At 40.5% G+C, this 26,106-nt stretch overlaps 1 protein-coding gene across 8 annotated transcripts in view; it reads right to left on the reverse strand.

Moving 5' to 3' along the window:
* Positions 1–26,106, reverse strand: part of UBR4 (ubiquitin protein ligase E3 component n-recognin 4) — a 140,281-nt gene that overhangs the window by 42,253 nt on the left and 71,922 nt on the right. For all 8 annotated transcript variants that reach the window (XM_049878096.1, XM_049878101.1, XM_049878097.1 and 5 more), the window contains 14 exons: positions 25,691–25,865; positions 12,140–12,236; positions 11,382–11,489; positions 10,801–10,917; positions 9,483–9,692; positions 8,150–8,299; positions 6,490–6,717; positions 5,874–5,952; positions 4,845–5,090; positions 3,806–3,974; positions 3,212–3,356; positions 2,546–2,631; positions 1,738–1,825; positions 1,276–1,469 (listed from right to left, as the gene is read on the reverse strand). In XM_049878096.1, coding sequence (XP_049734053.1) covers positions 1,276–1,469; positions 1,738–1,825; positions 2,546–2,631; positions 3,212–3,356; positions 3,806–3,974; positions 4,845–5,090; positions 5,874–5,952; positions 6,490–6,717; positions 8,150–8,299; positions 9,483–9,692; positions 10,801–10,917; positions 11,382–11,489; positions 12,140–12,236; positions 25,691–25,865 — 2,092 coding nt within the window. The remainder of the gene's footprint in view (positions 1–1,275; positions 1,470–1,737; positions 1,826–2,545; positions 2,632–3,211; positions 3,357–3,805; positions 3,975–4,844; positions 5,091–5,873; positions 5,953–6,489; positions 6,718–8,149; positions 8,300–9,482; positions 9,693–10,800; positions 10,918–11,381; positions 11,490–12,139; positions 12,237–25,690; positions 25,866–26,106) is intronic.

Below are 26,106 nucleotides of genomic sequence, written 5' to 3' on the forward strand. Positions count from 1 at the left end.
GAAAATCAAATCAATCTCCTCTGGAGGGGAATGGGTTACTCTAATGAGCAACTTCTGCTTTCAGGTCACCAGTGTTAACTCTGTTCATCAAGAAGAAAAAACTTCTTTTAGGCAGAGTTCCTCGTGGCCACTTATTGATGTGGGACATCCTACCTTCATTCTGCCTCTTGGAATGATAACAACACTTCCACTCTATGTGCAGAACAGCACTGCAGTTCTTAATATTCAAGGAGTATCTACCTATATTTTCTGTACAACAGCAACGCCTGACACTTCAACAAAAAGAGACCCATCTCTGTAGAAGTCAATACTATAACCCATGCTAGTAACTCTTTATTGTTTTGTCTTGGCCCATATACAACATGCCCCGATTCAGACAGCAGGATACACGGGCCCACATCAGCAGACATAGAGGGAAGGCACCACGCAGAAATGGAAGAAATGTGTACTAGAGAAACGTCTTGAGAAATACTTCTTGCTCCATGAGCAAGAGAATAGCTGTCTTAATCCAAGAAATGATAGCTACTTCCCAACATAGAAGATTTTATATAAAAATAGAACTGTTCTAGTTAGAGTGGATGTGAGAAGCATGTTACAGATTGAATTGTGTCCCCCAAAAATATGGGTTGTAAACTCTACTATACCTGAGGTTTTAATCCCATTTGGGAATGGGCTTTCTTTGTTATATTAATGAGGCGGTATTCATGTAGGGGGTGTCTTAAGTCAATCTCTTTCAAGATGTAAGAAAAGCAGATTGAGCAAGCAACCAAGCAAGCAAGAAAGCAGGGATGGGGAAGATAGATGCCATGTCACATGAAGATCACCAAGGAGCCAAGGAACAGAAGCTGAAAAGAGATGGGAACCTTCCCTCAGAGCCCAAAGAGAAAGCCTTCCCCTAGAGCTGACACCCTGACTCTGGAATTCTAGCCTCCTAAACTGCGAGAAAATTAACTTGTTTGTTAAAGCCACCCACTTGTAACACTTCTGTTATAGCAGCACTAGGTAACTAAGATAACCCTTCACTCAGCTTCTCCTCCCTAGGTAGGCTGCTGAACTTCCATAGCCCCTAGGGCTTCATAGGACATCATTTTAAAATAACCTTTGTCAACATCCTTATAAACTGGATTTTTGGCCCTCAGTTATGACTGAGTGGGTAAGAGGACATACTAGGCCTCTAGGGATGTGCTGCTTTACACCATCCCAGGAATCAAAGCCAGAAATCTGGTGCTGGGTCTTATAAATACACTGCCCTCCCCAAGTCTGAGAAGCCCGTACTTGTTTTTCAACTCCACGATGGCCTGTACGGTGCGGTTGTTATAATACAGGTTGATAGTCCGCACCATCTTGGTCCGTTTCAGGTCCCCAATTTTCACTGTCACTTTGCTGATGGTGTGACTGCCAATGAGCTTCACAACCTGCTGGGTGGTGGTGTACCGTGTGTCCACTTTGATGGAAGACAGCTTGATATACTAAATACAAAAGTACACACAAGACACCATATTAGTGCAAGGCTAACAGCTCATCCTGCCTTCTTCAAAATTCATCAAGGTAACTCATTCTTCCTCCATGGATGAAGTTTCTATGTAAGTTAACAAAAGTGGCAGGTAAGGACTCACACTATTAGTGACCTGCCATTAGGAGAGGAACACCTATGTCAGGACTATCAATCTTTGGGAACAAGAAACCCACTGGACCTGTAAGCCTCAGGCTTGTCTATGTTAAAGGCCAGTTACTTACACAAAATGCCACTTCTGGATTATTACACACCAAACAGGGGTCACTCTCCAGGTAATAGCCATCAAACTCCACCAAGCCAGACAAGGTGCTAAGGAAGAAACCAGTCTCAGCATAAGGACATTTACATTTTAGGAAGCCCTGAGCTCACAAAGAAGCCATGAAAAAGCCATGGCTCAATATCCCCCAAAGCCGGTCCCACCCTAGTAGAACACAAGGAAATGTGAGAAGTCCCAGTAGGGCTCAGAAGTCACAGGAAGGAAATGTCCACTAATTGCTCTTACATGTTTCCTATTTCTGAGCTGCCCTAAGGTCAGTGAAACCCCAGGAAGTTACATTAAAATTTAACTCAAAGAATAGTTACAATTAAATTTACCAAAAGTCATTGAATTATATATTTAAAACAGGTGAATTTTGTGGTTACGCAAATCATAGCTTTAAAAAGAACAGTCACTACTAAGCCAGGGAAATAATACATTGTCAACTTAATCAATCCTCTCTTTCAAAAATTAAAAAAAAAAAAAAAAAATGCAGACATTTTCTTTAAACTTATGGGATTTAGAATTAGAACTCTGAAACTAGAGACCTTCTTATGTTCAGTGCTCACCAAATCCTGAATTCAGCAATTACATTTTTAGTGCCTTTTACATGCAAGGCCTTGGGCTAAACGGGAGGGATTCAAAGATCAACTAGACAGGGTTACTTACTGTTTGCAAGAGGCTTATCGACTTGTATGTAAGCCTATCAACATGCAAATAGCAACTAGGACTACTGACTGAGCTTCAAATAGATAAAGCAAAACAAGGCTCACTTATAAATGTTGGAGTTGGGATGGTTGGTAAGAATATGGTTTTGAGTCCGCAGAATCTCCACAGCTTTCTGTGAATACTCCTTCAACTGAAACAGAATTCAATAAAAAAATATTTAAAGCCCAAGGGAAAGTCTTAGTGGAAAACACTATTCTCTTCTGCTTTCTAGCTGAAGACTGGCCTACTGGGAGGAATCAGACTTCTCAACCCCCATTCAGAATCATACAAAGCTGAGTCCAACTCCTAAGAGTTTAATGGATTCCATCTCTTCTAGAAGTTTCCATGATCTTAGTGATAGGCCACCTGTTCAGGCCTTGTGGAAGACGACAATTTTTATTCTTACGGAGAAGTCATGAAATGGTTATCTAATTACAGAAGCACTCTCAGGTGTGTAATCAGGGCTGCTAGCAAAACCAAAGAAGCACTTTCTCTCCCAGGCGACTTTACTTGACCCACCTCTACTGGCTGCTAGGCTGAATTCAGATTGTACTTATTTGCTTGTATACAGTATATGATAAACATGTTGGGAGTGCTTACTAAGAAAAGCAAAACTAGATATATGTAAAAGAGATTTCACAAGTGGATTGTGTTAGTCCTAATGTTTATAACTCAACAGAAAAAAGGTAAATATTGCAAATTAGCCTTTCTAACCATAAATCAAATGTTACCTTTTTCTCCGTTTGTGGGGTTTTCAAGGAGAAATATCCTAGCAGGTCCACAAACTGGGCAGCCTTCCGACCATAGGCTGGCAGTTCTGGCCATATAGACCACATCAGGTCTAGCAGGAGCTCCTGTTGAGATTTGCTGGAGTTTCTATAGACAAACGACAGCTCATATTACCAAGTGGCAGGCATAGCTATTTCCCTACAACTATGGATTAAGTCTGAGTGGTTTGGTTGCTGTTTTGAGACAATCTATTCTAAAAGATGTGGCATAGTCATTTACTGTCTTCAGGAGGTAATCTATTTCCATCATCCCACATTATTCAAGGGCAGAAGCTGAGCTTTCTAGCTTAAAGAGTTAGGTCTGGTCATTTCACAAACCCCTACACACAGCCTTCTGAGTGGAAAAGATATAGTCTCTTGCCTACGACACTAGTAGCTAAAAAGTGGATTAACTCAAAGAAATCACTAATATTGACAATTCAGGCTGGTGTAAATACTGACACTGTGATTGTATGTAACAAAAAACCAAGACAGATCACATCATCCACCCTTGTCCCAGACCCGTGCAGACCTGCAAAACCAAGCTCTGAACCCTACCTATAGATATGCAGTGTCAGACAATGGGCCTGCCAGCGCACCGAGGAAGAATTAGACTCTAACAGGAAGCAACGCAGGAACTGAATCAGGGTTTCCTTATCTGCAAATTTGTTCAGCTGGTTCACCAGAGCTGTGCACAGCTGGTCCTCTTGGCTGCCTGAGCTCTCACCTGCAAGATCAGGGCAGGACTGAGGGCTGAAGGGCATGAAGAAGTCATGTAGAGTCCCAAGGCCTATGCTACTAAATGGAGAGGGAGGGAATTCTGTTCATTTCTTAAAAGTTTCAACTAAATGGTTATAATTTATAATTTTCAGTTGTTGCCTGGGGAAGAAAAAAGTCAGCCCCAAATGAGACATACAGTAATGCTACACACACACCCCACAGGATAAAATGCCTATAAAAAGCCTAGCGCTGAAAAATATAGTTACTTGGAGTCAGGACTTCCTTTCAAATGTTTGCTATCAAAAACTGTCAACACTACAACAGACCTGCACAGACATCTGAATAACTGGGGAACGTGAATCACCTCTGCTGCTCTCAACCCCTGATCACCAGCGGCAGGCCTCTGAGGGCCATGAAAAGCAGTGAAACAGAAAGACTTTTGCCTTTCTAATAGTAAGGGGTCAACTAAAATAGCTTACATTTGTAGAGCAGTTTACAAGGCGTATTTATAAGCATCATTTCGTTTAACTCTGATGACCACTCCACAGGGAAGGTATTAATATTTTACAGAAAAAGGAAGTTAAATTCAGATTAAATGACCTACTAGAAATGTTAAAGGTCAAGTCCCCAAACAGTTCAGTGCACTCTGACCTTTACTATTCTTATCCGTTGGTATAGAGAGTCACATTGTTTAAGGTGTCACCTTAAACATGACTGAAAATGAGACCAAAAAATAGGCATGAGAAAGCATTTAGGTTTTGGTTCATCTATAAATCTGGACAAAAGACCTTTCAGAAGAACAGAATAAAACACGTGCTCCAATATGAGGTGTTAAAACACTTCAGCCTGGATACCAAGACAAGAGGGTGACTCTTACCCTCTTTCTCCTTTTCCTTTTCTTCCTTCTTACTCTTTTTAGTGGATGACTTAGACTGAGTTGTGGCTTGTCCAGAACTGGAAGCCACAGGGGCTGAGGAGGAAGCAGCACTGGAGGAGCTGGAGGAGGCCGCCATGGCAGCCAGCACTTTGCTGCCGCACAGAGCACAGGAGAGCAGCTGCAGCAGCACCGGAGACACCCCCTCATCCACCAGGAAACTGACTTGGAGGAGGAAGTACAGAACGGCTGTAAGCAGAGGAGACAGTGCTCAGCTCAGAGATGACTGCAACTGGACTTACGCAGAATAGGAGCAACTTTCCCACACAGTCAAGTCTGCCCTATTCCCGCCACCTTCCTTTTCCAAGTTCCCTCTGCTGGATGTTGCTGGGAAGAATTTATACTCTTGTGGAAACATGTGAAAAAGTATTACAACAACTACATACAGACTGGATCCCAGCCCTCTCTTCTTTGAATAATATGATTCTCTAGAATCCATATACTTCTCTCTAGCCTTACTACCACATCTTAACCCCTCTTCAATCCATTCTCCACATTCAGCCAGAATGAACCTTTTAAATCCAAAATCATTAAGAGGCCTGTCAAGATGAGGCTCCACCTATCTCTCTCCTCTTCCAACGGAGCATGTTCTGCCTCAGTCATATTAAATATTAAACACCTGAGTTCTTTAACCATCATGCTCTCCCAGCTTCATACATGCTGTACCCTCAGCAAAAACAATGTCCCTCTCTCCCATTCATCCTTCATATCTTAGATAAAATGTCACGTCCATCCTGGAGGTCAGATATTCCTACTCTGTGCTCCCACAGCACTCCAAATGCTGTCTGTTGGCCCTTATCACTCTTGGGTTTTTCCTTGTCTTCTTTGCTGGGCAGAGTTCCTGTCACTATATCTTGCTCATGTTAATATTCTCCAGGATCCAGTTCAGTGCTTGGCACACAGTAGGCCTCAATAAATCCCTTCCTCTTGAAGGAACGAATAACAGCAGCCAAAACGAAGAGTACTGCTTACAGTCATCTTTGATGCAGAATTTCTGCCAGTTGATGGTTCTCTGAGCAGCAATCTCAGCACAAGCTTTGAGATGTTCCATCTGAAATGGAAACCGATCACTGGAAGTGAGTAACTCCCACAGGCAGCCTAAACACCCACCACACCTGCTGCCTTGACTGGTCAACACCCTAGCTTTGGAGTGCAAAGCGAACCAATGTACAAAGGGAGGTGCTCTCTGAAATATCTGGGTGACCCAGGTCCCATACTTCAGCAGCTCTTACTGAGCATCCCCGTTACCTCTGCAGCCCCGCAGAGGTGTACAAAGTTCATGTTGATTCCGCCCATGATATGGGCTGCTGCAGATGACACTGGTAAGAGGCTCAAGCCACCCCACTTCATAATGGAGGAACCACTGCCAGTTGGGGATGGGAGTGGTGAGGGGGAAATTCCGGATCCTGAAGCTACCTACACATGGTATAGCGCCCAGTCAGGCTTATGCATTTACCCCAATCTCAACCCTGGCCGTGATATTCTCCAGATATTTCAAAGCCCCATATTGCTCCATCCTATCATTACCTACTTAGCAGAGTCTCATCATATGCCCTCTCCCTGCCCTACCATTTCCCACCCCTCGTACCAGGCTGATGAGTGTGTCATATTGCAAGGCGGAGCCTGAGCTGGCTGTAACCACACTTGCCCGGAGGAATATCCCCTGCTCCTCTAGCAGTTTCTTGATCCCACGCACGTGGGAGTCCAGGGTGTGCAAATCTCGAAGCTGGCGGTACTTCTCCTTTGATCCACAGATGAAGAGCAGAAGTTTACGGACTTGTCGGCGCACAAACGGAGTTTGCTGGATCATCAGGTACTTCAGGGAAAAACAACACAAAGGGTAAAATCACCCTGGGACTGTATCTCTACTGACCGTGGTTCTTGCATCCCAGGTTTTAACAAACCGCTATTAAAACTGGTGAAAACTACAAACGGATAAGCTACTTCTTCCCAGCCAAGCCAGCCTCTGGTGAACTTAAGTATTTCTTAAAGGGACTAGGAGAGAGAAAGGCATAGAAAGAAAGGAGTCAAAGAGGAGAAAGTAGCAACGTTCATGATTCTCTTCCTTGAGTGTTTAGGAATCTACAGGGAGGTTGGCCTCCACTCCAGCCCTTCCAAAGTGAAGCTATAAGGAAGGAAACATTCAGAATCTCTTTTGCAGGTAAAAGAGCTAGAGAAGAGGTTGGGTGGTACTGCTATTCAACTGGAAACGGTCATTTGGGGTTTTCTAACAAGTTTTCTTCCCAGAGTTAATCTCATGCTGTGCTGATTATTAAGCTATTGTCTCTTAGCTTCCAACCCACCCTGCCATACTCTGTGATGCTCAGCACTGCTTCTTTGCCAGCTGGCTTCCTGCTAGGTTCTGCCAATAGGGAGCACTAGAGGGAAACCAGGAGGCAGGAGGAAGAAGAAGAAATTTGCTCCCTCCTATTTGTCTGCTATCATAGCAACAGCCCTTCACCCTGGCAGGTTCTAATCATCAGGTTCTTTCAATATTCCCAGAATCAGCCACTTCTCATCCCCTCAGAGCTCCTGAGGTACCAGCATCACCCCCTCACCACCATCATCATCACCACCACCACCCCCCTGGTCGCCAAGATTTAAGTCCCTGATCCACCAGGCCTCTCTTGTTTGGACATAGGGCTGCTGGCTGCTGCTCTCTGTAGTTACCTCAATGTCTCCTTTTTGTTTTTTGGTTCTCCAGTACCTATTTAACCAACTCCCTATATTGAAATCTTTCTGTTAACATTTAGTGTAGCTTCTGTTTTCCTGACAGAGCCCCGAATTATTAAACCTGCCCATCATCACCACATGTGAGGAAAGTTAAATGTACAGAATTAGGGAACTAAAGCAAATGGCTTGCTTTCAAAGTCACCTTCTACTGTCTCACCATGTAGTGAAAACCAAACTCATTGCTGTCAATTTCAACTCATAGAGACCCTAGAGGAGAGAGCAGCACTGCCCAGTAGGGTTTCCAAGGCTGTAATCTTCATGGAAGCAGACTGCCACATCTTCCTCCCATGAAGCAGCTGGTAGGTTTGAACCACCAACCTTTTGGTTAGCAGCCAAGCGCTTTAACCACTGTGCCACCAGGGATCCTTATATTTCAGAGAGGCAGGGCTTAAATGAGTGAGGAGCACTCTGCTAGGGGCGATACTGAAGGAATGAGGAAGGAAAGGGGCCACCAAGGCAGTCACAGCAGATGTGCCTCCTCCTTGACTGGTACACTGGTTACGATCTTCACTTACCTCTGAGAGAAAGTAAAACCATGAGTGGTCAAAGACAGGAGGTGGGATTCGAGAATTGGTGTCAGCGATCTTTTTGATTTGATATGGAAGCCTCAGTACCATCTCTGTTAGAAGCTGAGTATATGCCTCAAACACATCCGCAGCATGACCCTGGGAGAAGATCATTTGTGTGAGAACCCATGACTGCCTATTTTCTGAGACCACAATTAGGTAGTAGCCAGGCTTACTGCTCACTAAGTATACCGATAAACAGTGCCTTTCAAAACTGGAGCCATCAATGACAGTTTAGTTTATAAACCCAGCAAGGCCCCAAGCTCCTGGGGGCAATTTAATTACATAGAGGTTATAGTGGAGACGGGTCTTACTGTGCTTGAAAGTTCTAACATTTCAGCCTGTGGTTTTTGACACTGGATTCATGGTACTCTGCACTTACACAGAAATTAGAGCTAGAATGGCAAAAAAACTGAAAAAACAAAAGTGGGTAAGCATCTCTGATTGTCTTCAAGAGATTTACTCCATTTCGTAGAACTAAATATTTTCATGATAAGCAAGGAATATTTAAATAAACCAAGGTAGCCAGAATCACTAAACTCAGTCAAGATGCCTGGGTTCATACAACACAAGGAGGCAGGGGTACTGAGAGATCTGGGAACAGTGGGAAAATAGCTATCCGGCAAGCTGTGTGGTCCATAGGAAGAATCTGTAAGAGTTCAGGAGGACAATGTCTTTCACATATTCAATCACCAGTTAGCAATTCTATGTCAAGCACTGGGGAGTATAAATAGGAATAAAATTGGGTCTTTGCTGACTGACAGCTTAGCAGGAAGACAGACAAGTGAATCAGTAGCTCCATTTTCCATGTGTAAAAACTTAGGCTAACCAAGGCTAGACAGAACTTCTCCAAGGTTCATGGTGGAAAATGGATACACCAGAAGGGACTTGCTCCCAGACTAATCTGATCAGAAAGCCCATTTTCTTAACTAGCATGTTAAAGGGCCTCTTATGACAGCAGGGGGGACTGTCTGACATAACACACTACTGACAACATTACCTTATATCCATTCTTATCTTTTTCTAAGGACCTTGATGTCAAAGGAGATGATTTCTTTCAATTCCTCAGGCTTACAAAGTGGCAGAAAACAGAATCCCAGTAGAAGCCTGGCAGAGGTGGTCATTTATGAAATCATGTGGAGAATAAAACCCACCAAGGAATGGCGGCTCCCTCCTGCAGCTCCTCACCCTTAGCTCCTTTACCTTTTACTCACCAAGATTAAAGAGGAGAGTGCTCTGGATGAGGGATGGGAGCGGTTCCGTGACAAGGGAAAGACCTTACCTTCACATACTGGCGGAGAAAGAATGGGCTCATGTCGGGTGGGGATGAAGTAGTATGTGGTTTCAGCAGCTGGCTGGTAGCCACAGGCTCCTCGTCATTCTGTTGGCTCTTCCAGTACTCCAGTAGTGATTTGAGCACATGAAGGCAGTAGTCCACGGCACCAGAGCTCAGCAGTGCTGCTGCCGTGGCACTGGAGATGAGGGAAGAAGACTAGGAGGAAGAAAAAACACTGGATGAATCAAAGAAGGTAAGAAAAAACCCCAAACTCAATGCCATCAAGTAGATTCCGAATCAGCGACCCTATAGGAGAGCATAGAACTGCCCCATAGTGTTTTCAAGGAGTGGCTGATGGATTTGAACTGCTGACCTTTTGGTTAGCAGCTGAGCTCTTAACCACTGTGCCACCAAGTTGGGTATTAGGGAGTGGGAAACACTCACAACAATCTTAGAATGAAGAATTAACTGTCATGGAAGTGACTTAGACTCTCGAGTTACACATTTCCCAACTAGTTAAAACATTTCCCTAACTCCTTTGAACAACCACATGGTGAGATAAAACAAAGAAATACCAGTTCTCAACTCTAATCTCCCTACACACAGGTGCCAGAGTCCAAAGAGGCACGGATTAGATAACCTTTCCCTCTGGAGGGGTTGAATTTTCTTTTTTTCTTTGGGCAGCTAGAAAAGAAGGACATTTCAGGAAGGAGAGAAAACTTTCCACTATAGGCACTTCTTAGGAACTCTGCCCTCCCATAGGGGTTCTCCATAGAGCCAGCTTCCAAAAGAGATGGAGGTGTGAGTGATCACATGAATAGAAAAGTAGGAGAAAATCTACTGTAAATAAAACCATTACGAGAGCCTTGCAAAATCCCAGTAAACCCCACAGCTCATAAGCTCATTAAAATTGGATGCAGTTCAGCCTCAATTTCTACCTTCTCTGCTTTGTGTTAATCTCTTTTCCACCACGCACACACTGCTTTCTCTCTGCTTTATTACCATACCTTATAGCAACATACAGTAGAGGAATCCTCTTAGCCACTCTGTGTCTTGCAGAACAGTCCCCAGCTTTTCAACAGTGGAAGTTCCAAACCCTTTAACCCCTCCATTGGAAGGATTGTTGGCAAAGATCAAGGTTTGGGAGGGATTCTGAAACAGGTGGAGGCTCTGCTCTTGAAGAGGTGCCAGCTTAAAACCTTACTCCTCTCAGGTGACAATGGTCTTATTCCAACAGAAGACTATCACCTCTGCCCTCTGCCCTAGCACCAACCAGACAATCCTCTTACCTTTCCCAAAATCCATAAGCTCAAACCAAAAATACCTCACATATAGAAGACTTGGATCCAGATTTGGTCCGGGACATGAAGACACTCAGGAGTCTCATTACTACCAGATGGACTTCATTCAGGGCACTGCGCTCGTTCTTCTTGGAGACATCCTGCAGGCACAAGAAACAGTCCAGAAGATGACACTTTAAGCTTGAGGTAACCCCTAAACAACTCCCTCGAGCCTATCATTCCTAAATCTTCTTCCAATTCAATCAGAGACAGAACAAGCTCCACTGTACCTGTGGACTATACCTGAGTTACCTAGAGCTTGATGCACTTAGGAGGCCATACTAAGATGAAAATAAGTAGTTTAATGTTTGTACAAACATGGAGCTACAAAAAGCCCATGAAGACAGGGACTTTGTCTTGTCCCCTATTTATGTCCAAAACCTAAAAGTATGCCTGGGCCAAAGTAGGCATTAAATACATTTTCGTTGAATCGATAAAACTGGAGCAATCAGTGGATGGTTTCCCCCTAAAACCAGGTGAAAATTCTCTCAGAGATGAACAAAAAGCTCAGAAATGATCTCAGCCAATCCTTGCTTCTCACACAGTTGTGACTCTCAAGTTTTACCTTTTTATCCATGCCCAGTTCAGCAATAAGCTGAGACAATAGGTTGTCCAGGGCCCCCTTATCCTTCTCATCTTCTCCATCCAGATCTGTAGTAAGCATCAGAATGACCTGGAAGTCAATACAGAGAGAAAATATGAAAGCCGATTTCCTAAAGAACAACAACCCTAAACACGTTTTGTTTCAGAAGAAATCCCAATCTCCCTGACCTCCCTTTTCAGTCATAACTGTAAGACTTTAAAAGTCCAAGTTTTTGGAAGCTCAAGTGTCTGAAGTCAAAAGAGCCAATTTTTTTTTTTTACATATGCCACATTTGTCATCATAGAAAATGTTTTCCAAAAATAATTGACTAACCTACATCATATCCCACCAAACTGGCCTCAGACAGGGCAGTCTGCTGAGCTAAGAATTAAAGACGACTTGTGCCTAGTGGGAAGCAACTAGTGGAAGAACACCCACCAGAACACACTCTAATACTCACATATAGAGACACTACATAGACTAAGAATCTCGGGAACAGGCTCTTGCTCCTGGCTCTGTCAATAACTAGCTGAGTGACGCTGGGCATTTTCTTAAATTCTCTGGCCCTCAGCCTTCTCATCTATAAAGTGAAGGGCTATGACTTGCAGTTCAAAATTCTATTTCACTGTTCTATGACCTAACACCAAACAAAGCCTTATAGGATGCTCTGGAGAGATACGTGAGCATGTTCAAGGATGGTACAACTATAATGTGATAAACCTAGATGAACTGACAGATACCTGCATGTACGGGATGGCCCGGACACCTCCAACATTTCGTAACTGGGGCAAAGTCTGCAGTAGTCTCTCCAACAGCATCAGACGGACCATGTGCAGCCTAAAAGCCAAGGAAAAAATATCAAACATGAGCTACGATTCAAACACTAACTAGCTAAATATAGCTCTTTCCTTCTGCCACCAGGGTAAACGAGGAGCCTACCACTTAGGAACAATAATAGCATTCAGAAAAATGTTAAGAAACACCTATTTCGTACATCAACAACACAGAAGGAGAAATTTCACCCTGTCAAAGTGAGCAAGACTATTCCAAAATACAATTGATCATACTGGAAGAAAACCTACTCCAGGAAGGTTAAAAATATTTCCGAAGCAGTCAGGGCCTGGTCACTCTCAGTTTCAAATCCAAACTTCCAATTCAAGTTTTATGGTTTTTTCCAACACATGGCCCTATTCTGCCTGTAGGCATTACTTCCTGGAATTTTTCTATCTATAAATGCTACATCATCCAGTTGAACAGTGACCCAACTGTTTCTTTTTCAAGCTTTCCAACCCATGAGGAAGGCCAGTCACTACTTTATCCTCACACTTTGTTCATCATTTTTCCTAATGTAAAGTTCAATTTCAACGCCACCCTCTCCATATTGAACCCATGAGTTTTTGCATATACTCAGCTGGCCCCTAACCTAGCCTTCTTCATTTTCAGATATACACCTGGTCTTCTGTGCCAAGTATGTGTCTCTGGATCTCTAATGAATACACCGATCCAAGAGGACCGATATGCAAATTAACGCACATTAGGGTCCTGTTGACAAATTAGTTGGCAGTTACACCTAACACACATTAAGAGTGCAATTGCTGAATGAACTCACAGATTAACTCTCTTAGTAAACAATTCTTGCCTCAATTTACCTTAGGGGCTGTGTGCAAGAAACCACATACGCATATAAAAAAACGTGTGATTTTCATGTATTACATATCCTAGCAGGTACGTAGAATATTTTCAAAATAAAAGTACTTAAATAATACATGGTTACCATTCCAAAAATAACTTGATGGAATGGACTAGTTTTTCTTCAGAATAAATTAACACATAAAAGCCCAAGAGTGCAGCCATTAATATTTAGGAAAGCTGTTTGGGAACTACAAATGAATAAGAATTGCTCAGGGATGGAAGAGCTATAAGGGAAGAAAGGTAAAATGACAGTAGCAGTTCAATACTTCTATAGGTAAAATGAAACAAGCTTTGAAATGGATTAAAATCTTTTTTTAGAGAACATACATGTGAATACACATGCACAAAGGAAAAAGTCAATAAAATAAGCACAGCGTAGACTGGGACCAAGATCATGCCAGAAAATTAGTTTTTTAGACTCATGAATAGTACTTTTGAATGTTAACAAAAAAATAAACACTAACCAAACTTGCAATTTCCTTTTACTGGTATACAGCTGCTAACCAAGAGGCCAGCAGTTCAAATCTGCCAGGTGCTCCTTGGAAACTCTATGGGGCAGTTCTACTCTGTGCTATAGGGTCCCCATGAGTCGGAATCGACTTGATGGCAGCGGGTAGTGACTTATAGCAAAAGCAATTCGGTTACTACACTATTTAAAATGATTCACTTTAAGGGTTGAAATCCCATAGCATGTTCCCCAGCTACAGTGAAATTCAACTAGAAATCAAAAACAGAAAGGTAACTACAAAATCCTCAAATGTTTGGAAATTTAGCAACATACTTCTAAATATACCAGGGGTCAGACTAACTTACAATATGTTTTCAAGTGAACAGCAACAAAAACACAACATATCAAAATTTGTGAGCTGTAGCCAAAGATTTAGAAGGAATCTTAGAAGGGAAAAATTAGTCCAAAGGACTAATGGACCACATCTACCATAGCCTCCACCAGACTGAGTCTAGTACAACTAGATGGTATCCAGTGACCACCACTGACTGCTCTGACAGGGATCACAATAGAGAATCCCAGACAGAGCTGGAGAAAAATGTAGAACAAAATTCTAACTCACAAAAGAAGACCATACTGGCCTGACAGAGACTGGAGAAACCCAGAGGGTATGGCCTTCAGACACCCTTTTAGCTCAGTAATGAAGTCACTCCCAAGGTTCACCCTTCAGCCAAAGGTCAGACAGGCCCATAACACAAAAGGAGACTAAAGGGGCGTATCAGCCCAGGGGCAAGGACTAGAAGGCAGGAGGAGACAGGAATGCTGGTAAGAGGGAACCCAAGGTCGAGAAGGGAGAGTGTTGACATGCTGTGGGGTTGTTAACCAGTGTCATAAAACAATATGTATACTAACTATTTAATGAGAAACTAGTTTGTTCTGTAAACCTTCATTTAAAGTACAATAAAAAAATAAAAATAGAAGGAATTTTAGGGTGGAAATACATAGCTTTAAATACGTGTTACTAAAGGAAAAAAATTTTAAATGAATGATTTACGCTTCCATCTCAAGAACCCAAAGATTACAAAATTAAATACAAAAAGTTTGTATGAAAAAGGAAGGAGATAATAAAGATTGGCAAAAATATAGAAGGCAAATATAGAAAATATAGAAAACAACAGAGAAAAATCAAAGTCAAAAGTTGGTTCTTTGTAAAGATTAATTGGTAACCCTTTGAAAGGCTGATTTTAAAAATGAGCACAAAAAGATATTACTAATATCATAAATTTTACAGATACAAAAAGATGGCTTGAAAAATGTATGAACAACTTTACGCCAATAAATTTGATAAACAAAATGAACGAATTCCTTGAAAAACACAACATACCAAAATTGACACATGGAGAAACAGAAATGACTGTATCATTTAAAGAATGAGTCTATAGGACCTAGAGGACATAATGCTAAGTGAAATAAGTCAAGCATATAAGGACAAATATTGAATAATCCCTCCTTTATATGAAGACAAGAACAGATAAATATAGAGAGATCAATGTTCACTAGTGGTTACTAAGAAGCAGGGAAGTGGGAAAAGTATGCTTTATACCGTGGAGACTAATTATGTTTATGGAGCCCTGGTGGCGCAGCGGTTAAGCATCAGGCTGCTAACTAAAAATTTTGGTGACCGGAAAAGTGGCACCAATTGTGGAAGTAGTGAGCACAGCACAACCAAAGTAATAACATGCGTTTGAGCACATATGGATAGGTACACGCAAAGTGGTGTACAAGTAGGTACTGATGCGTACATAGGTGAGAAGAGATATAAATATTTACATTGTTGTTATTGTTAGATGCCCTCAAGACGGTTCTGACTAATAGCGACCCTATGTACAACAGAACGAAATAATGCCCAGTCCTGTGCCATCTTAACAATCATTGTATGTTTGAGCCCATTGTTGTAGCCTCTGTGTCAATCCATTTCGTTGAGGGTCTTCCTCTTTTTTGCTGACCCTCTAATTTAGCCTAGCATGATGTCCATCTCCAGGGACTGGTCCCTCCTGATAACATGTACAATATGTGAGACAAAGTCTTGCCATCCTCGCTTCTAAGGAGCATTCTGGCTGTACTTCTTCCAAGACAGATTTGTCCGTTCTCCTGACAGTCCATAGCATGTTCAATATTTTTCAACAACACCCTAATTTAAAAGCATCAATTCTTCTTTGGTCTTCCTTATGCGCTGTCTGGTTTTCATATACATATTTGGCAACTGAAAATACCATGGCTTGGGTCAGGTGCACTTTAGTCCTCAAAGTGACATCTTTGCTTTTTAACACATGTCTTTTGCAGCAGATCTGCCCAATGCAATGTGTCATCTGATTTCTTGATTGCTACTTCTGTGAGTGTTGATTGTGGATCCAAGTAAAATGAAATCCTTGACAACTTCGGTATTTTCTCCATTTATCATGATATTGTTTATTGGTCCACTTGTGAGGATTTTTGTTTTCTTTATGTTGAGTGTAATACATACTGAAGGCCATGGTCTTTCATCTTTATCAGTAAGTGCTTCAAGTCCTCTTCACTTTCAGCAAGCAAAGGTGTGTCATCTGCATATCTCAGGTTGTTAATGAGACTTCCTCCAATCCGGACGCCATGTTCTTCATATAGTCCAGCTTCTTGGATTATTTGCTCAGGACACAGACTGAATTAAGTATCGTGAAAGGGTACAACCCTGGCTGTGTGATTTAAAATTAGGAAAGGTGTTTGTCAAGGTTGTATCCTTTCACCATACTTATTCAATCTGTATGCTGACCAAATACTTAGTCACACTGAGTAGGATGACTATAAGCAAAAGACAGACAATAACAAGTGCTGAGGAGGATTTGGAAAAAGTGGAACCCTTATACATTGCTGGAAAAAAAAATATACATTGCTGGAGGTAATGTAAAATGGTGCAACCATTTTGGAAAACAACCTGTCAGTTTATCAAAAGGTTAAACAATTTACCATCTGACCCAGCAATTCCACTCCTAGGTATATACCCAAGGGAAATGAAGATATATGCCCACATAAAAACTTATATTAAAATGTTCATAGTATTATTCATAAAGCCAAAAAGCAGAGACAAGCCAAATGCCCATCAACTGACAAATGGACAAATAAACTGTGGTATATCCATACAGCGAGATACTATTCAGTTATAAAAAGGAATGAAGTACTGATACATCTACAACACGGATGAACCTTGAAAACATCATGTTCAGAGAAAAGCTAACCACAAAAGACTACGTAATATATACTTCCATTTATATGAAATGTTATGGAATAGGCAAATCTATAGGGACAGAAAGTAGATTACTAGTAGTCTAGGGCTGGGGGAAAGTTTGGAGAGAAATGTAAAGTGTTAATCAGTACAAGGTTTCTTTTAGGTAATGAAAATGTTCTAAAATTGACTGTGATGATTGTTCAACTCTGAATACACTAAAAGTCACTGGAATTTACACTTTAAATAGATGGTTTGTATGGCATGTGAATTATGTCTCAATACAGCTGTTTTTAAAACAATCTTTATGCTCATAAATCTGCTGCTTATGCGGGGCTCAGCGAGGAAGGTTCATCTCTGCTCCGTAGTGTCTGGGAGGTGACCTTAAAGCTGGAGGCTAGAATCATCTGAAGGCTGTTCATGCATCTGGTAGTTGGTGCCCACTGTTAGCTGGGATATCACCTGTTACATATTCCAACTGCAACACCTACACTTGGCCTCTCCAGGTAGCCTGGACTTCCTCACAGCACGGCAGCGAGCTTCCAAAAAAGTCACTTAGTCATGATGTACCATCCTTTTTATATATTGCTGTATTCGTTAAATTTTAAAGAGGATTTTTGCATCTAGGTTCTTAAGGGATATTGGTGCGATTCTTTTCTCCTAATGCCTTTGTCTCATTTGGTATGTACGTAACGGTGGCCTCATAAAATGAGTTGGGAAGTGATCCCTCTTCTTCTATTTACTACAAATATTTGTGTAGAATTGGTATTACTTCTTTAAATATTTGGTAGAATTCATTAGTGAAGCCATTTAGACTTGGAGCATTCTTTGCGGGAATATTTTTTTTTTAATTACTAGATAATTTAATAGATATTTAACTCAGATTGTCTATTTATTCTGGGTGGACTTTAATAGCTCTGTCTTTCAAGGAAATATTCCATTCCATCTAACTTCTCAAATATATTAACACAGTTATTCATAAGTTATTTGTAAAATATTCTTATCTTTTTAATCTCTGTAAGATCTGTAGTGATGTCATTTTTTTTCATTTCTGATCTAGGTGCTTTATGTCTTCTCTCCTTTATTCCCGAACAGGCTAGGGAAAGGTTTATAAATTTTGTTGATCTTTTCAAAGAACCTGATTCTGGTTTTATTGATTTTCCCTATTATTTCTATTTGCTGTTTCGTTTATGTTGGCTTTTTTTTTATTTCCTTCGTTCTGGTAACTTTAGGTTTATTTGACTCTTCTTTTTCTGGTTTCTTAAAGTGGAAGCTTAGATTATTAGTTGAGATATTTCTTCTTCTTTTTATAGTATGTCCACTTAGTAATACAAAATTTCCCTCTTAGCACTGTTTTAGCTGCATCCCAGGAAATGTGATATGTCTTGTTTCCATTTTTACTCAGTTCAAAATACATTCTAATTTCCCTTGTGATTTCTTCTGTGATTCATGGGTTATTTAGAAACGTGTTATTTAATTTCCACATATTTGGAGGATTTCCCAGATATTGGACTGTTATTATTTCAAGTTTAATTCCATTGTGATCACAGAACATAATTTGTTTGACTTGAACCCTTTTAAATTTATTAAGATTTGTATTATGACCCCAACTATGGTCTTTTTTTTTTTTTTATGGTCTATCTTGGTGAATGTGCACTTGAAAAGAAAACATATTCTGCTGTTGTTGGATATTCTATTAACGTTAATTGTATCAAATTGGTTGATATTGCTGGTCAAGTCTTCCATATACTTACTAATTTTCTGTTAATTATAATTAATTACTGTTCTGTAATTACTGAGAGAGGAGTGCTGTGATCTCCGGTTATAACTGGCATCATTTCTATCACTAAGGCCATTATTTTCCAACTATCGATTCTTCTTTGTTTCCAACCTTTGCATTCCAACCACCAGTATTTATCAATGCATCCTGATTGCATGTTCGATCAATTTCAGGCTGCAGAAGTTGGCAAAAATTTTCAGTCTTTCCATCTTTGGTATTAGTGACTGGTCCATAAATTTGAATAATAGTTGTATTAACTTGTCTTCTTTGTAGGCGTACAGGTATGATCCTATCACTGACAGCACTGTACTTCAGGATAAATCTTGAAACGTTCTTTTTGATGATGAATGCAACCCCATTTCTCTTCAATTTGTCATTCCTAATATAGTAGACCATACGATCGTCCAATTCAAAACGGCCAATACCAGTCTTTTTCAGCTCACTAATGCCTAGGATATCTATCTTCAAACGTTCCATTTCATGTTTGACAACTTCCAATTTTCCTACATTAATACTTTGTGCATTCTCTGTTCTGATTATTAATGGATGTTTGCCGCTGTTTCTTCTCATTTTGAGTCATGCCACATCAACAAATGAAGGTCCCAAAAGCTTTACTCCATCCATGTTATTAAGGCGGACTCTGCTTTGAGGAGGCAGCTCTTCCCCAGTGGTATTTTGAGTGCCTTCCAACCTGAAGGGCTCATCTTCCATCACTATATCAATGTTCTGTTGCTATTTCTAAGGTTTTTGCTGGCCAATTTTTTTTAGAAGTAGATTGCCAGGTCCTTCTTCCTAGTCTGTCTTAGTTTATAAGCTCCGTTGAAACCTGTCTACTATGGGTGACCCTGCTGGGATTTGAAATATCAGTGGTATAACTTTTAGCATCACAAAAACTCACAAACCATCACAGTTCGACAAACTGAGAGATGAGTGGTGGAAGTATCTATGGGTGTGTGCAAATACAAATATGTGGATGCAGGCACATATATTCATTGAAGACACAAATACGAATACTCCTCAGACATAACCCAACACTGTGCAACATTGGTTTTCTGGGCTGAAGGCTTAGGATCATAGTCTCATGGGACAACTCAATCAGCTGGCATAACATAGTTCACAAAAATCTTGATCTGCATCCTAGTGAAGTGAGTAGCGACTGGGGTCTTAAAAGCTTGCGAGTGGCCATCTAAGACACAACTATGGGTCTGGACTTGCCAGGAGCAAAATAGTGGAGTCCCTGAAAGAGTAAGAAGGTAACCAAAAGTGCAAAGAAGAAACAAGTCTATAAACCCACAATCTCATCTACCCTGAGACCAGAACTAGATGGTGCCCAGCTACCACCAATGACCATTTGACTGGGGCCACAATAGCGGGGCCCAGATAGAATGGGAGAAAAATATGAAGCAGAACTCAAATTCTTATATTAAAAAATGCCAGGCAAACTGTAACAGTAGAGAACAGAGGACCCCCTGAGACTGTTGCTGAGACACAAGAAACAAGCCTACCCCGAGATCACCTTTTTGTGAAACAGCAGAGTGGCACACAAAATAAAGGATATTACTGTAAGATCGGTGTCCCACTTAAAAACCAAACAGTACGAGACCAAAATGTCAACAATTTCTCAAAGGTAAAGATGAGAAGATGGGGGCAAAGAACCTAGAGCACTAGAAAGGGAACAAACAGAGCATAAAGAGAATGTTGACACATAATAAAAAACGTAACTAATGTCACTGAACAATTTATGTGGAAGTTGTCAAATGGGAACCTCACTTGCTGGGTAAACTTTCACCAAAGACTCTATAAAACATTGTTTAAAAAAAAAAATGATTCTATAGTTAAAAACTTTTCCTGAAAGAAAGTCCAGACCCAGGTGATTTCACTGGTGAATGCTTCCAAGAATTTATGGAAGAAATAATACCAATCTTACACAAACTCTTTCAGAGAACTGACAAATGGAAAACGATTCTTGACTTATGAGTCCAGAATAACATGAACATCAATCCCTCACAAGACATTTCAAAGAAAGAAAATTACAGGACTGAACAAAATAGCAAACCAAACCCAGTGATATAAAGGTTAACATAGTATAACCAAGTGTCTCCCACAAGATTGGTTTAATAATAGAAAAATCAAACAGAACAAAAATGACAACAACCACATAAACAAGTCAATGGATGCAACGAAAGCAACTGGAAAATTTTTTTAAAAACCAAAACCAAGCAAAACAAAAACCACTTCCCCAACCTGGGAGCCTACAAGAAAAATTAGCTTGGAACTGAGAGAAGGGCAACCAAAAAAAAGACCCGCTGCTGCCGAGTCGATTCCAATTCATAGTAACCCTACAGGACAGAGTAGAATTGCCCCATGAGTTTCCAAGGAGCACCCAGTGGATTCAAACTGCCAAAGTTTTGGTTAGCTAACATTTTGGTTAGCAGCCGTAGCACTTAACCACCACGCCACCAGGGTTTCCAGAGAAGAGGGGAGGAAAACAGAAGCAGTTGCTGAGAATGTAACCTGGTTAATACATTTCTTCCTTTATGATTAACGCTTTTGGTGTCCTATTCAAGAAGTGTTGGTCGACCCCACATTATGAAAAATTTTGTCGTCTAAAAATCTTTCAGGTGTTATTGTTTGCATTTATATCTACAGTTCAGTTGATTTTTGTATAAGATACAAGTCCTCTGTGTAAGATATTCGTCAAGATTCGTTTTACTCTATATGGACTTCCAGTTGACCTTTGGTTGAAAAGATAATCCTTTCCTCCACTATAAAGAAGTGTCACCTTTGTCATAAATCAGGCAACCGTGTATGTGTGGATCTGTTTCTGACCTCTGGTCTGTTGCATTAATTTGTTTAACCTTGCACCAATACCCCACTGTCTTAATTATCATAGCTTTGTTGTTATTGTTCGGTGCTATGGAATCGATTCCAACTCATAGCGACCTCATGTACATCAGAACAAAACACTGCCCAGTCCTGCGCCATCCTCACAATTGTTGTTATGCTTAAGCCCATTGTTGCAGCCACTGTGTCAATCTATCACGTTGAGGGTCTTCTTCTTTTTTGCTGACCCTCTGCTTTACCAAGTATGATGTCTTAGTTACCTAGTGCTGCTATAACAGAAATACCACAAGTGGATGGCTTTAACAAAGAGAAATTTATTTCCTCACAGTCCAGCAGGCTAGAAGTCCAAATTCAGGGCTTCAGCTCCAGAGGAAGGCTTTCCCTCTGTCGACTCTGGTAGAGGGTCCTTCTCATCAATCTTTCCTAGTCGAGGAGCTTCTCAGCATAGGGACCCCAAATCCAAAGGATTCTGCTCCCGGTGCTGCTTTTCTGGTGGTATTAAGTCCCCCTGTCTCTCTGCTTACTTCTCTATTTTACATCCCAAAAGAAACCAGCTCAAGACACAATCCATCCTGTAGATTAAGTCCTGCTTCATCAACACAACTGCTGCCCATCTCCCCTCCACCCTCATTAACATTATAAAGGCAGGATTTACAAAACACAGCAAAATCACTTCAGATGACAAAATGATGGACAATCACACAATACTGGGAATCATGGCCCAGACAAATTGATACACACATTTTGGGGGGACACAATTTAATCCATGACAATGTCCTTCTCCAGGGACAGATCCCTCCTGATAACATGTTCAAAGTATGTGAGATGTAGTCTTGCCATCCTCACTTCTAAGGAACATCCTGGTTGCACTTCTTCCAAGGCAGATTTGTTCATTCTTTTGGCAGTCCATGGTATATTCAATATTCTTCTCCAACACCACAATTCAAACATGTCGATTCTCTTCGGTCTTCCTTATTCGCTGTCCAGCTTTCGCATGCAAATAAGGCAATGGAAAACACCAGGGGTTAGGTCAGGCGCACCTTAGTCTTCAAGATGATGTCTGCTTTTCAACACCTTAAAGAGGTCTTTTGCAGCAGATTTGTCCAATGCAATGTATTGTTTGATTTCTTGACTGCTGCTTCCATGGTCGTTGACCGTGGATTCAAGTAAAATGAAATTCTTGACAACTTCAATCTTTCCTCCATTTATTGGTTCAATTGTGAGGATTTTTGTTTAGCTTTACAATAAGCCATATTGGTGAAAATCCTCTAACTTTGTGCGTTTTCTTCAAGATTGCCTTGGTTAATCTCAGTCCTTTACATTTTCAAATAAAGTTTAGTACCAGCTTGTCAATTCTGACACATACATAAAAAATCCCTCTGGAATTTTTGACTGGTGTTATATTGAATCTAGAAATCCTGGTGGCATTGTGGTTAAGTGCTACGGCTGCTAACCAAAAGGCTGGCAGTTCGAATCCACCAGGCGCTCCTTGGAAACCCTACGTGGCAGTTCTATTCTGTCCTATAGGGTCGCTATGAAACGGAATCGACTCGACGGCAACGGGTTTGGTTTGGTTTGGGTATACTGAATCTGGAAACCCTCATGGCGTAGTGGTTAAGTGCTACGGCTGCTAACCAAAAGGCTGGCAGTTTGAATCCACCAGGCGTTCCTTGGAAACTCTATGGAGGCAGTTCTACTCTGTCCTGTAGGGTAGCTATGAGTCGGAATTGACTCGACGGCACTGGGTTTTTTTGTATACTAAAGCTAAGAAGCCCTGGTGGCACAATGGTTAAAGTGCTCAGCTGAAAGGTTGGCAGTTGGAACCCATCTAGCAGCTTCACAGGACAAAGACTTGTCAATCTGCTTCCACAAAGATTGTAGCCAAGAAAACTCTATGGGCAGTTCTACTCTTTTACATGAGGTCACTGTGAGTCAAAAACTGACTCGACAGCACCTAACAACAACAACATATTGAATCTATATCAATTGAAGACAATGGTCCTCTTTACAATAAGTCTTTCAATCCATAAACATGGCATATTCCTTCATTTATTCAGGTCTTCTTTAAATCCTCTCAATCAGGTTTTATAGTTTTCAATGTACAAGTCTTGTACATCTTTCACACTTACTCTTAAGTATTTGATTTTTTTGGTGTTACTCAAATATCAAGAAATCATAAACAATTAAACACAGGGAACAAAAAGGAAAAAAATAAAAGAGATATTAAGAGACACCTATTTAATTGGAGCTCCAGAAAGAGAAATAACAGAAAACGAGGCAGAATCAATATTTGAAAAGATAAATGGATAATAATTTTTCAGGACTAATAAAAGACACTAATCCATATGTTCAAGAATCCGAAAGACTACCATGCAGGACAAATGTAAAGAGATCCATCTTAGACATATCCTGATAAAACCACAAAAAACAATGACAAAATAAAGATCTTAAAAGCAGCAATAAAGACGTGCCCTTCAAAGGAACAATAGTTCTAACAGGTGACTTCTTATTAGCAATAACAGAAGCCATAACACAATGGAATACCATTTCAATTTGTTGAGGGGGAAAAAACTGCCAACACAAAAGTTTATACCCATCAAAAATACTTCCACAAAATATGAGCTAAATAAAGATATCTGACTGACAAAATCTGTAACCAGCAGACCTCGCTAAAGGAAAATGTAAATGACATGCCTCAGGAAGAAAGATGATACTAGATGGAAGATCTGAGCTGCACAAAGAAATGTTGAGTACAGAAAGAGGTAACCACGTGAGCAAAGCTAAATAGACATTGATCACTTAAACTACATAAAATAAGAATTAACATCTTGAGGGCTTTAAAAAAATTAAAACACAAAAACAATAGCATCTAAATTGATAAGAAGGTGCAAAGTCTTCGAAGTTCTTCATATTATTCAGGGAAAAGTTATGGCTATTATTAGTTAAATTTAGTTTTGGATAAGTTAAGTAAGTACGCGTGTCGCATTGAATAATATAATCACTAGAAAATTCGAAACACAGTGAATAGGCTCTGAATTCACAGAGTTGTAAAAAAAAAGAAAGAAAAAGGAATGCAAAAATAACAATCGACCCAAAAGAAGGCCACAAAAGATAGAAACAGAGCAAACAGGAAGCACAGAATAAGTAGTAGACATAAATTCAAATGTATCAGTAATTAACATTAATTATAAATGAACTTATTGTTTTAATTAAGATAAAGCTAAATGGGGTTAAAACTTAAAAATCAATAAATTTCAAAAACAGAAATCACATAGACCACATTATCTGAACACAATGGAATGAAGCTAGAATTCAAATTAAGAAAAAAATATATTAAGTAAAAAAAAAACCCTTAATGTTAAGAAGCTAAAAGACAAACTCCTACAGAATATCATCAGTTAATAGAGCCAGGGGTTCTTTTCACCCAAAGAGGTGTTGCAAAGCAGATCAAGTTGAAGCAGTAGGACACAGGAGCTACAGGAGACACTCTTTGATGCCCTCTTAAAATGTCTCTGATGTCTGACTGCTTCCACGATTTTTGTTCTGACAGAAATCATTCATTTCAAAATGCTGACTCATTATTTCTACACTAAAGTGAAAACCGTTGGCTTCAACAAATTCAACAAACATCATATCACAGTTGTTATTCTTAGGTTTTTCTTCCTCCCCTTGCATTTCTCTAGTCACCTCTTGGTTAAGAATACATTCACTCCACCAATCCACTTACCAAACGCCACCACAATTTCTTGAGGAATGGGTTAGGATTTTATAGATTACTTTCAATTTGCTAAATCCTCAATCATTGTTATTTCTAGACACAAACATATATTTGCTCTCTTATTTCTCCTTTACCTTATAAACATGCTGAACAAGGAGCCAGATCTATTTTATACTGAATAACTATCACTAGAACGGTGCCACTTATAAAAAGGATGTTACATAATGAGTTTACCGGTAACAATGAAGAAAGATTTGAGGAAAAAGGATACATACTTTTATGAAAACCACTTCACAGTTACTACAGGATTTAGGGGAGCCTTAAGAGAAAAATCACCTTCTAGTCTCTCTGCAACAGATTTGATATAATTCTAATTAGGACAAGGAAGACAGATCTAGAAAACCTCCTAAGATTTTAAGCTGCTTCACTAGTCTATTACCTTTATATTGCAAAAGTAATACACTGCTCTCACCATTTCACCTCCTGCAATCATCCCATTGCTGAAATATTCTCAATAGGAAAGCCTCTCAACTATGAACGACTCGGTCCTGACCTGTTGCTGGTGTGGACATCGCCCTCTGCTTCCCCTTCTCCTTCTCCCTCTGAGCCGTCTCCCTCCTGGTGCCCAGTGGTGGTGCTGATGGCACCGGTGCTTGAGCTGACACTTCCCGGACCAGCTGGATGTCCCTCAGCTGTGGCATCACCATAAGCACTGCTCCGGCCAGATACTAGAGGGAAATGGTTTAAAAAAAGCACAAATCAACTCCCAGGGCGTAATGGAATCCAATGCCTTCAACAGTTAGAAGGTAACTGGTAGCTTTCGAATTTTTTTTTCTTCCATGTGAAGGTAAATAAGGACTGAATTCATAATCTTGGCTCCACAGCATTCTGCTCAATTATCCTCAGAGCAGCCACTCATCCTTCTACAGTATATACGATCTACCTACAACAACCTTAATCTCAGCTGCT

The sequence above is a fragment of the Elephas maximus genome, chromosome 3 (genome assembly GCF_024166365.1).
Source record: "Elephas maximus indicus isolate mEleMax1 chromosome 3, mEleMax1 primary haplotype, whole genome shotgun sequence".
Lineage (NCBI taxonomy): Eukaryota > Metazoa > Chordata > Mammalia > Proboscidea > Elephantidae > Elephas > Elephas maximus.